Source organism: Palaemon carinicauda, chromosome 19 (genome assembly GCF_036898095.1).
Source record: "Palaemon carinicauda isolate YSFRI2023 chromosome 19, ASM3689809v2, whole genome shotgun sequence".
NCBI lineage: Eukaryota > Metazoa > Arthropoda > Malacostraca > Decapoda > Palaemonidae > Palaemon > Palaemon carinicauda.
The window spans coordinates 125,112,161-125,124,783 of NC_090743.1; the positions used below are offsets into that span (position 1 = coordinate 125,112,161).

The 12,623-nt window shown below is 37.6% G+C and overlaps 3 protein-coding genes and 1 pseudogene across 3 annotated transcripts in view; all 4 read right to left on the reverse strand.

Moving 5' to 3' along the window:
• Positions 1–3,449: 3,449 nt before the first annotated feature.
• Positions 3,450–5,609, reverse strand: LOC137659313 (uncharacterized). The gene has a single exon (XM_068394335.1). The coding sequence runs from the start codon at positions 5,607–5,609 to the stop codon at positions 3,450–3,452; it is 2,160 nt and encodes a 719-aa protein (XP_068250436.1).
• Positions 5,610–5,924: 315 nt separating this feature from the next.
• Positions 5,925–6,656, reverse strand: LOC137659314 (uncharacterized). Its single transcript, XM_068394336.1, has one exon. It carries the CDS (start codon positions 6,654–6,656, stop codon positions 5,925–5,927), a length of 732 nt encoding a protein of 243 aa, XP_068250437.1.
• A 172-nt stretch (positions 6,657–6,828) lies between these two features.
• LOC137659315 (uncharacterized) lies at positions 6,829–8,793 on the reverse strand (annotated as a pseudogene).
• Positions 8,794–9,018: 225 nt separating this feature from the next.
• LOC137658823 (alpha-1-inhibitor 3-like) overlaps positions 9,019–12,623 on the reverse strand; it is a 39,082-nt gene continuing 35,477 nt past the window's right edge. Inside the window, exons 23-27 of the mRNA XM_068393893.1 lie at positions 11,916–12,204; positions 11,495–11,646; positions 11,115–11,327; positions 10,405–10,809; positions 9,019–10,217 (exon numbers count right to left, since the gene is read on the reverse strand). Of these exons, the coding sequence (XP_068249994.1) occupies positions 10,176–10,217; positions 10,405–10,809; positions 11,115–11,327; positions 11,495–11,646; positions 11,916–12,204 (1,101 nt within the window). The 3' untranslated portion in view covers positions 9,019–10,175. The remainder of the gene's footprint in view (positions 10,218–10,404; positions 10,810–11,114; positions 11,328–11,494; positions 11,647–11,915; positions 12,205–12,623) is intronic.

A 12,623-nucleotide genomic window follows, 5' to 3' on the forward strand; every position in this document is an offset into this window, starting at 1 on the left:
CCATTAAATAAAACACTTTGTGGTGGCGGCAGGTAGTGTTATAAAACCTGTTGTCTAGTGCTGCGATGAACAGTGAACTTTTTGGGACGACAGTGTAAAGGGTGAACAGTTATTAGCACCTTTGAGTGTAATTCCTTTTATTGAGAATCACTATGGTGATCCTTGTATTGTTCTATGTAGGTGTAGATTTCTAGGTAGTAGGTTGGCCAGGGCACCAGCCGCCCGTTAAGATACTACCACTAGAGAGTTATGGGGTCCTTTGACTGGCCAGACAGTATTACATTGGATCTTTCTCTCTGGTTACGGTTCTTTCCCTTTGCCTACACAGACACCGAATAGTCTGGCCTATTTTATACAGATTCTCCCCTGTCCTCATACACCTGACAACACTGAGATTACCAAACAATTCTTCTTCTCTCGAGGGGTTAACTACTAAACTGTAATTGTTCAGTGGCCACTTTCCTCTTGGTAAGGGTAGAAGAGGCTCTTTAGCTATGGTAAGCAGCTCTTCTAGGAGAAAGACACTCCAAAATCAAACCATTGTTCTCTAGTCTTGGGTAGTGCCATAGCCTCTGTACCATGGTCTTCCACTGTCTTGGGTTAGAGTTCTCTTGCTTGAGGGTACACTCGGGCACACTGTTCTATCTAGTTTCTCTTCCTCGTGTTTTGTTAAATTTTTATAGTTTGTATAGGAAATATTTATTTCAATGTTTTTGCTGTTCTTAGAATATTTTATTTTTTCTTGTTTCCTTTCCTCACTGGGCTATTTTCCCTGTTGGAGCCCCTGGGCTTTTAGCATCCTTCTTTTACAACTAGGGTTGTAGCTTAGCATTTAATAATAATAATAATAATAATAATAACCAATAACATCAGTGCCGTGTGAACATGTGTACACAGTGTTAAAACATATCCAACATCTAAGTAAAATCAATCTAATGATTTCATATTATTGAGTGGCACCTGTGATGTACTAATATATATTTCTTCTCTTACAGGTTGTAAATATATGTATACCTTGAAAATGTTGTTTATGTAAAAGATTCTATTTACAATACATTCGATGTTGTATTTATTATTCGCCCCACAAGTATTCGAATAAAATTTCCAGTCTCTTTTGTTTTCTTAAAATAAAAATACTTGAATATATTTCTATGTGTGAACAAACTGGTAATAGCTAAATTCTACTTTGTTCCCACGAATACAACCTTGACGCTTCTATAGTCAGTATTGGCATATTCCCTGCCAATACTTAGTGGATATGACAAATAACGGTAGTGTCATATATTCATGTAGTGTGGGAGACCATATAAGAATCTGAGTCAAGGTAAAGGCACTTATACAAACCCACAGATATAGTATTTTCAAGTAATTCTCTGGTAAACTTCCATCAGGACGACATGGCTGAGCCTAAAAAAACCGGATTTTGAGCAAAGCGAAAAATCTATTTTTGGGTGATATGGCCATGTCTTCCTGATGGGCCCTCCCTCCTTTCTAAAAAGGAGTATACATATATGTAACAAGTTCCCACCCAAAACTACTCTATCTGGGGCTATCCATGCTTAATTGCAACAAAGAATAGTTCGCCGCAGTAGTACGGGAAGGGGATCCACCGGGTAACTTTGATGACGGCTTCCCTTCAATTTCGCCTCTCTTTCCGCTCAAAGCATAAACTCTATTCGGGGTGAAGATTGCTATGTGTCGTATCAAGAAATACGTCCCCTGATATTATGTGATATCCTTAAAGAGTTATTTGAAGGATACTCGCGCCAGGAGTTAAAATTCTGGAGACCTGTGGTCAATTTTCTGGGAGTATCACTGTAGCCAAATATCCCTTAGAAAGCTGCCTAAAGGAGCCTTCCATCTGGACGACATGGCCATATCCCCCTAAAATGGATTTTTCGGTTTGCTCAAAATCCGTTTTTTGTGCATCCCATTACTTCCCTTCTTATGTGACCCCCATAACTTTGTTATTCTGTTGTCGTACTGGATTCCTTGTTTTAACCTTTCACAGTTAAGGTCTTGGAGCTCACACAGTACCTCTTCCCCACTCCTCCCCAAAAAAGCATGGTTTTCCTTCATCCAAATATTTTTTTTCATCTTTGTTCAAAATATACAGGGAAATATGTTCCTTATCAAGATCTTGTGTGACATGCCATCCTTTTAGGTTTTTTTTCTGTTACTTTTTCATTGAATTTACTAGTTATAAAGTTTCCACTCGATTCCTTTTTTTTATTTACATCATGTGACAGTTTCTCCTATTGGTCCAATTAAGTTTTTCTTCCCATTGCCTTATTAGTTAACATCTTACTTAACCTGTTTGCCAAGTTGTATTCTTAATTCAATTTAGTTATCTTTTGATTTCTTGCACAAGTGCTTATTTTATTTGCTACCTGATTCATTGAAAAACAAAACAATCTGTGGCCATTGTCATGCATTAAATGACCAACGAAATGCTTAGTTTTACTGGGCTATATTGGATATAGCTTGGGCCTCTAAGGCCAATTGGCGCCCAAGTGCAGGAGTCACAGTAAGAAGTAAAAATTAGAAAAGGTTGGAGTGCAAAATGGAAGAAACGGAGGTAAAATAGGAGGATATAAAGTAAGTGCAGCTGGCGCCGAAGGAAGGCTTCAAAGACCCTATTTGAGTAATGCCTCGAGTGCAACACATGAGATGCACCGACAGCACCAACCACTAAGGGGCAGGTTGAGATTTTAAAGCATATAATTTCTCTACAAAGTTCCCTCTTCCATATAATAAATTTTAAATCTTTGATGCAAGTTTTTTTTTTTTTAAATTAGTAGTATATACTAGTACTTGCTGTTGTATTTTGGTGACTTTTGTCAGGGTAGCAGTAGTATACGCTGGACTTTGTTGGTGTGTTCCTTTGTTTACTACAGAATTTATCAGCTGACAAAGTGACTGATTCATATTGTGGGGGATTATTAAGCCCACATCGTACAGGAAGGTATGGAAAAAGGATTTTATTAGAACAACTAAACTCTTAAGTAAACATAATGAGACTTACATTAAGCAAAAATAGTTATAAAATTCACACTCATAAATATGATGACTTGTAAATATCAAATACTAAATTAATTGTACTTCTGTTTCTCTTACTTGAAGTGTATTCAAGTAAGAGAAACAGAATTAAATATATAACCAAGAAACTAACAAAAAAATCATTGGAACATGAGTTATAAAAGAAAATGGTGGTGCTATTTCAGATACACTATAAGGAAACTCCTTTCAAGTGAATATGCAGAAGACACCTTTCTAAATTCAACATCCTCCCGGCAATAGGGGATGAAGCCACCTATTAAAGAGCACAACTTAGACCTTATCTAAATTATACATGGCAGAAAATTACACAAAAATTAGCAATGTAGTTTTACAAAATAAACACATTAAGCTTTGCTTGACATGCACAACTGCATGACTTACAGTGACTATTATAAATCTAACTTAGTAGGAGGCTTAATTACTCTACCAGACTTAGACTTTGGAAGTACATCCTCATCACTAACAGTATGAATAGGCATTTGAGGATTATCACATACATCTCTATCAAAATCCTCACAGGATGCATCAGTAGTAATCAAATCTTCAGATCTACCTACTTCAAGATTATACAATCTTTGAATGGGTCTAGTCATTTCTCCCTTTTTAGTTTTGAGCCTTACACTTCTTACAAGTCCATCTCTACCTTTAAAAACATCTACAATAACCCCAAGAGGCCACTTCAATCTAAGGAGGTTATCCTCCTTTATCAACACAAGGTCACCCTTAGACAAATCACATTTCTTATTGAATCCTTTAACAACTTGAGGCAAATTGGTTATATAATTGTTACTCCAAATTTTCCAAAAATGTTCTAGGTTCTTGTTTCTTAAAACTTCTCTTTCATTCAAGTCCCTGGAAGTCACCTTACATGGCTCAACATTTATTAAGGATTTACAGTGTGGGGTTCTTCCTAGGATAAAATGTGAGGGAGTGAGATAATGAATGGAGTCAAGTTCATCACTTACATAGGTCAATGGTCTGGAATTAATACAGGACTCTATTTCTACTAGTATAGTTTCTAATTCACTCTTACTTACATAGTTCAGATTCAGCGTCTTTCTCAAGGCAAGCTTAACTGACCTAATGAGTCTCTCCCACCAGCCCCCCCCCCACCAGGGAGCATGAGGGGCTATAAAGTTCCATTTGGGAGCCAAGTGGCCATACAGCCTTTGTACTTCATACCTAGCAGCTACAAAAGTCTTTGCATTATCTGAATATATGACACTAGGTAAACTTCCCCTGGCAACAAATCTTCTTATAGCCAATAAGCAGTCAGGCAAGGATAAAGATTCTGTAAGCTCTATGTGTACGGCTCTTACAACACCACAAGTGAACAACAATACATAAAATTTCTTACTAGGACAATCAGCACAAAAGAGGGGGCCTGCATAATCTAAGCCTGTTACATCAAAGGGTGGAGAAGTCCTTACTCCTTCTTTAGGTAATGGAGCCACAGGCTGACTACAAGGTTTTGAATTATGCCAACGGCAACTTAAACATTCCTTTATTACTGTCTTAGCTAATCTCCTTATTCCTATAATCAAAAAGTTATTCCGTAGGGATGAAATTACGGTATCCACACCTGCATGCTTTAAAAACCTGTGCTGAAATCTGATCAACAGAGTAGCAAATTGACCCTTTGGAATTATGACAGGATGTTTAGTGTCATAGTTCAAGTTAGAAAACTCAAGACGTCCCCTAATTCTTATTAAGCCTTTATCATCTAGAAAGGGGTCAAGATTTCTTAATTTAGACCATTGAGGGATAGCCTTTTTACCCAAAAGTACCTTTATTTCTGCAGAAAACACTTCTCTTTGGATGCAGTAAATCAACTTCAACTTAGCAAAATCAATCTCTTCAGTAATGAGAGGGCCTGCCACTTTGTTATTACTATTTCTACAATTTATGATAAATCTTAAGACATAAGCTGTAACTCTTAACACCTTGCTTAATTTACTGTATCGATCTAAATCTATCAAAGGGTTGTTTGGCACGCCTTGTACATTAAGACAGACAGCAGTACTTTCTATGCCCATTTCATCTTTATACTTAACTGGGTTACCTTCCCTTTCCTGGTATTGGGATTCTTTTAACATACTAGGCCCATAGAGCCACATATTACTATCCACAAGCTTGTCTGCCAACAGACCTCGTGTTATCAGGTCAGCTGGATTGTCCTTACTTACACAATGTTGCCAGCAACTGGGAGGTGTTAACTCTCTAATTTCCTTTACCCGAATAGCTACAAATAGGTCCTTCTTACTAGCATCTCTTTGAATCCATGACAGAGCAATGGTAGAATCTGTCCAACACCTAACTCTAACACAGTTATCTAGATTAAGGGTATTCTTCACAAAGTTGACTAATCGTGAACACAAAAGACATCCCATGAGTTCTAACCTCGGCAATGTAAGTGTCTTTATGGGAGCAACTCTTAACTTAGAGGACACTAATGACACCTTGTATGAGCCGTTCTCCGAAGGCACTCGCAGGTCCACACAAGCCCCATAGCCCTTTTCAGAGGCATCACCAAACCCATGTAGCTCCATATGACTAAGCTTCCCCCAGGCCTTTGGTGAAAAATAACATCTATCTATCTGATAATTCTTAAAATGCTCACTACTAAGAAGCCATCTTTGAAACTTTAGCTTCAACTCTGATGGCATTTCTTGATCCTAAGTCAAACCCAGTTTCCAGAGTTCCTGAAAAAGTATCTTGCCATACATAACATATGGACTAATTAACCCTAAAGGGTAAAAAATCTTGGCTATCACACTAAGGATACTTCGCTTAGTAGAGACTACTTCTACAAAAGAATCTGAGTTTATGCCATCAAAGGAGAAACTGTCCAGTGAGTTACACCACTACAGGCCTAATACGGTATTGGGTTCATCAGAATTTATAAAGGGTACCTTGTCACATAACTGAGAAGTAATTAGCAAACTATTTGATACAAGTTTTGTAAGGTCCATACTAGCATCAGCTAAAATGCTACGGGCTTCACAAAATTTATCAGCTGCTTCTACAGCAGAATCTGCACCACTCAACCAATTGTCTGTATACATGTTAGCCTTCAAATCTTGCACTACACTAGTTGGGGGATACTTATCCAAATGATGTTTAATTGTGGCATTTAACAAAAATGGGCTCGCTGTGTTACCAAAGGGTACACGTGTGAATCTCATGTGCCGTATTGTACCATCGTCTCTTGGCCACAAAAATCTATGAACATCTCTGTCTTTCTCTTGTACACTAATTTGCAAAAAGGCCTTTCTTATATCAGCTGTAACAGCAATGGGCCAACGACGAAAACGAATGAGCACCTCAACCAGGTCAGGGTTGAGTGATGGGCCTGAGGACAAACAGTCATTCAATGATACACCATTGTAACAAGAGGCAGAGGCATCAAACACAGGTCTTATCTTAGTACTTGAACTACTTAACTTAACTACTGGACGATGAGGCATATAGTACACAAGATTCACACCTGAAATTTCCTGCCTTGGTACCTCTTCTATTATGTGATCAGACTCATAACTTTCAAACACTTTTTGATACTCTTTCTTAAGCTCCTTATCGTGTTCTAACTTAACCATTAGCCTACCTAACCTTTTATGGGCTATGACAACATTATTTAAAAGCTTTTCCTTAGCAGAATCATCCTTCCATGGCAGGGCAACCTCATAGCGACCATTCACAAACTTCAAAGTACTCTCAAATTCTTTGAAAACTTTGGTTTCACTATAACTTTCAACAAGTTCCCTAGGCTTAACCCCCTACAGTTTCCAAATCCCAAAACTTACACAAATCTGAATCTGAAACAGAAGAGATACACAATAATTGTGGTACAGAGTAGGTACAAGAGTCATTGGTTTTATACAGCCTGCCACTCAAGACATAACCAAAGAGATACTTCATGGCTACGACATGGTTAATTTGGAAGGCATCTACAGGAGAAATCAGTGTCCAGTAGAAATCTAGACCAATCAGTATATCAATCTCAATGGGAGAATCATGGTGGTAATCATCAGCTAATACAACATGAGAAAAAGAGTTAAGCACTGAATCTGGTACAATAGGCCTAACCAAGGGTTGACATATTCTGGGAATCTCCGCAGCAATAATACGTACCACTTTCTTGTCAGAGTCCCACAACTTTAACTCATAAACATTTCTGAGTTCATTTTTTCCACTACTATGACCACCAAAACTAGAGTATGGTATAGGTGCATTGGTGATCCATTGTAGTTTACACTTCTTCACAAATTTACTAGGACCTGTCTGCACCATTATCAAACATTACCTGAGCAGTGACAACAGTACCATCACTACCACTCACCTGAACTTTGGCAGTTTGTAAAATGGCACAGTTACCACCTTGCCCTGTTAGAAGTGCCACATCGCCAGGCTTGTCACTGCCAATAGCACCTTCCTTTGCCTCACTTTCCTCCTTCTTAAGGTTCATTTCCAGCCTAACACCACACATTAAGGTAGAATGGGCACCGTTACACTTTGTACACCTTGTACAAGCTTTACAGTCTCTTGACATGTGTCCACTCTTCAAACACTTGAAACATAGGCCTAGACTTCTTATATTTTCACCTCGCTCCTTTCCACTCAATTCTAGCACACCATAACAGTTTTCTGACTTGTGTTTCTTGGCACAGAAACTGCACATTGTGTTTTCTTGCTTGGGCGAAGCATGAAGGGCTGCGGCTGAATACACCTTGTCTTTAGAACTCTTATTTTCAATTTTCTTTACTTCACTACTATTCTTTCCCTTAAAGGCTTCAGACCTTTCTAATCTTGAAATTTCCTTGTCTAAGAATGTCAATAACCAATCTAAATCACTCTCATGTCCATCACCATCCCTGGCCCACTCTAGCCGCAGTTCACTTGGCAAACGGGAGAGGATGATAGGTGTAAGAAACACTTCACATTGTTTTCCTGTGATGCCTAGCGCCTCCAAACTGCGGATGTGTATTAGAATGTCATCTCGTAATTTCCACAGCTGTGCCACACCCTTGGGTCCGCTGACATTAATGTTGACCTCACCATTTAACAATGCCTGGACATGAGCAAAAATAATTCTTTCTGGCTTGTAGTAGCGTTCCTTCAGTAGTTTGCAGGCAACCTGGTAATTAGCACTGGTATGAGCTAGTCCCTTCACTACATTCCTGGCATCTCCCTCCAGCAAAGACAGCAAATAAGTGAACTTACTGATCACTGGAAGGTCTGTTGCATCGATGTGGTTAATTATATTGATCCCAGAAGGACTGCCATTGGGTCACTTCACCACTAAACTTCGGTAGCTCCAGTTTGGGTAACTTGACATTGGTGATATCTGACTCTCGAGATGAAGACTGTCCACTTATACTGCCAGCTTTAGAACCAGGACACGCTTCTGCTGCTAACTTCCTTATCTGGTCTTCAGCTTGTATCCTAGGCTGCACACTTATTGTTCTAAACTCATGGGCTTCATCCAAAAGTTGTTCTAGTTCTTCTTCAGCTACCTCAATTTCTATTGCTTCTTGGACTTCATCCAACTTAGCTAGTCTCTGGTCGTATTCCTTGATAGCATACTCAAATTGACTAATAGTTGTGGTGGAAGACTCCAGAAGGTCACTCAGTGCCTTGGAAGCTCTTGTCACCCACCCTCTACATGTAGTCCTAGTCTTCTTTAACTTCTCCATTATCTTCACTGCACAACTTACTTATTTTCTTAGAGGGAGTGTTCCCGGGTCTGGGCACCAAAATGTGGGGGATTATTAAGCCCACATCGTACAGGAAGGTATGGAAAAAGAAGAGCCTTGGGCTGGAAGGAAACACCATGTTTTTCTTCTAAAAACTCTGATTTTATTAGAACAACTAAACTCTTAAGTAAACATAATGAGACTTACATTAAGCAAAAATAGTTATAAAATTCACACTCATAAATATGATGACTTGTAAATATCAAATACTAAATTAATTGTACTTTAATATACACTTCAAGTAAGAGAAACAGAATTAAATATATAACCAAGAAACTAACAAAAAAAACATTGGAACATGAGTTATAAAAGAAAATGGTGGTGCTATTTCAGATACACTATAAGGAAACTCCTTTCAAGTGAATATGCATTAGACACCTTTCTAAATTCAACACATATGATTCCATCTGATTTTCATCATCTTTGTGAAGCAATTAATTAATTCATTTATTTAACACTTATTAAGACTTACACTTGGTCACACTGTCCGATACCCTTAAGTAGGAGAATGTTCCACTCACCTATGAGGATGCTCTCAAGTTCAGGGGACAATATTGCTATGTGAAAGTGGCATTAAGAGTTTATCTGAACGATCGATTCAGTGCATGTAAAGGAAATTTATTATGCAAGTCGAATGGCCTTTTTCAGCTTATTCCATAGGAATATTTACAGACCAAAACCAGCAGCTTAAGATAATCAGGTCTATACAAAAAGATTCGTTGCACAGATGCCATACAGTGATCTACAGTGTACATGTATAGCAAGACATGAGGAGCTGGGGGAGGGATCACTTAAAACAGTTGATTCTGATGGAAAACTGACAAGGACAGACCAATTTATCATTACATGGTATTTGGTAGAGTAAAGATCTTTTGGTTTTGATAAAAATGAATTATAAATAATAATTGGTTGAACTCCTGTGGGCCCAATACTACTGCAAAATTAGTTCCCCTTCTGAACAATAGCATAACGTTCTCCAAAGAATTTTGTGTGTGCACGGCACACTGCTTTGAAGATGAGTGGCATTTTGATATGGCTGTAAGGAGCTCAAGGACTTGTGTACATGAATCTGTAGGATCAAAATGAACCAATATATATGAGGAATGTGAAATAAGCATACAAAAATTGTAGCAATTTGTTGGAATGGCTTTTGTGCTTTTGAATTACTCTGAATTAAAGTTAATAGAGAACTTCAATGACTTTTTAATATGAATTAAAACAACACTATCAATCATAAAAAAATACTAAAACATTTTCAACATTAAAGCTATTAGGAGATTTTTAAGATTTAAAATATTCCAAAATTTGTGTTAATGCCTATAACATTTGCTATCCTGCATTGGAAAATATTCTGTAGACCTTTCAGAATGGGTAACACTGAGATGCATCAGGAAGGTTATAGACCTGTGAAAGAAAGAATGTCGTCATTATATGCTCTAGAAAAATTTAATTCATGTCTCGTAAGTCTTAAAGAGTACAAAAGGAACTTGGACAAGGCTGAAGATTACAAAAGGAACCACAATACTGTAATTTATCAGGATATTTTTCAATAAAACATTTGTTTGCAAGTTAAGTGAAATTCAGTGAATACCTTGCTAATGGAGAATTCTGGCTGATAATAATCATAGACAACAACAGATCCTGGCTTCGCCTCTTCTACATCCACTTGGCGAATGACCCTGAAATTAACGCAGATATCTTCGGCTGTGAATTCTTCAATGTAAAAGGAGACTTTTTGGCCATCAACTTCGTATCGTTTGACAATGCCCTCATTTTCCTTCAAAATTTTTTTCAGGTCTTCCTTCTCTGGTATGTAACCTGAGACAAGATTGACTTCAATAACAGCCATATTAGAAACTCCATCTGGAAGTAAGTAAGCTGCACAAGCAGAGATACGCTTGGTCACACAGAAAGGATCTTGTTCAGTTTGAGAGTTGACCCGAAGGCTAAATGCATCACTGGCTTGAGGTTCAGGGTCATTGTAACGAAGGACCGTCTGGTAAGAAAAGTTGGATTAATAAAAAAAAATACACACAGTATTTCACTAAAAAAAATATTAATGGGTTTTACAGTGGGTGTCGATCACTAAAAAAAAATTTAATGGGTTTTACATTGGTTGTCGATTACTAAAAAAAAAATTTAATGGGTTTTACAGTGGGTGTCGATATGTGGAATTTGTAAAGGTGTGAAAAACCCATTTTGCATTTCTGCATATTAATAATATCAAGGTTTATAATGTGCATTCAATTGCATTAGAATCCTTCAAGTATACATTAGATCACTCCATGTGCTTATGCTCACCTGAAGAACAGCGCAACCCTGGCCTTCCATCCTTAATGAGACATTGGTTGGAAGAGTTGGCAAAGATACTTGCTGATATAATAGTTTATTAGATTCTGTTACTTGGAACGAGTGGTATAAACCATTAGCCTCCACTATGGCATTCACATTCAAGTCACCCTGGTACTGAGTTGATTCATAACTAGCAAGAGCCTGAAGAGCAACAACTGTATCCTGAAAAGTTTGAATAATTTTATGAGTACTTTCAGTAATTGATGACATTTGATACTTTTGAGCTTTGTTAACATATTATAGCAAGTGTAACAGTATTACAAAAAAGAAGAAAGCTTTAAATAAACTTGAATAGTATTCGTAAGATGCTAGCTGAAACCTCTACTTACTTGTGTAGAATAGAATCCTCCTCTGCCATTCCTCTGTGTGGAAATCCACTTGACCACTTTTCTTGCCTCTTGCTCATAAAGTGAAGGATTTGTAGCCATCATTGCCAAGATGGCATAGCCAGCTGTCTCAACTTCTAGTGCACTACTGCTAGCTGTTGTAAAGAAATCAACGGTAAGTAATTGAAAACTTTGGAGTACCTCATTGTAAGTGATAGTTTTTTTTTTTACGAATTTCTACATATGAACTTTGTAAGCAATAACATGCACTGAAATCACTGGCTTTTTCACCAAATTAAACTAATTTTCCATTTAAAAAAAAAGAGCTTGAACTGATATAAGAGGACTATGGTACTGGACTATTAGCCTGCATATCTTTTATTAGTATTTGACCTAAAGTGGATGTCTCCTCTACTGTATTTACCTGGATAGACTCCTGATCCTTTGGGCAGCTCCCAGTGTGTTGAGTTTTTGGTCACTATAGCTTGTCCTAATAGCTGTTGCAATGCCCCAGGTGCCTCTGGGATTCCAGAAAGAGCCAAAGCGTAAGCTTTCAGAGCCACTGTGTAAGAGTCTGCAGAGTTATCGTCAATAAGGCAGTTCAGAGCCTTTTGCATTGTGTTGTCTGATGGAGACACTCCAGATTCCAGAAGAGCTATCAGGATGTATGCCGTCAGTGGGACGCGAGAGGACGCTCCAGTACCAAGACCTCCCTGCAAATTTTTTTTCCCTCTTTAAATTAATTTTAATTTTGTTAGTGCCTCTGGTTGGTCACTTATTACCGGATAAGCAATTTCTATTTATGTAAATGAAAGGTATGATTTGTTGTGAATTCTTGATTGTACATTCAAAAACTTTTTTTCCTTGGTTATCATTAGTTTGTGTAAAATTATGTATTGTGTAAGGTAGAAATACTTGATGGTTCAGTGTTACACTTCTGTATATTTAATTGCATAACTATGCTCACTTTACTTTCATGTCTTATATATTTTCATCTACCATTATGAAATTTGAGTACGTTGGCCATTATTTGTTTATGATAACTTTTCAAGACTTTATCGATGATAGATATAAAATTAATTTCAACCTAAAATTGTACAGTAATTAAGTTTATCAGACAGGAAATTTGTCC

Bases quoted from the DNA above. Each gene is read 5' to 3' on its own strand.
- LOC137659314 (XM_068394336.1), bottom strand. From the start codon at position 6,656: ATGGTTAAGTTAGAACACGATAAGGAGCTTAAGAAAGAGTATCAAAAA.
- LOC137659313 (XM_068394335.1), bottom strand. From the start codon at position 5,609: ATGGAGCTACATGGGTTTGGTGATGCCTCTGAAAAGGGCTATGGGGCT.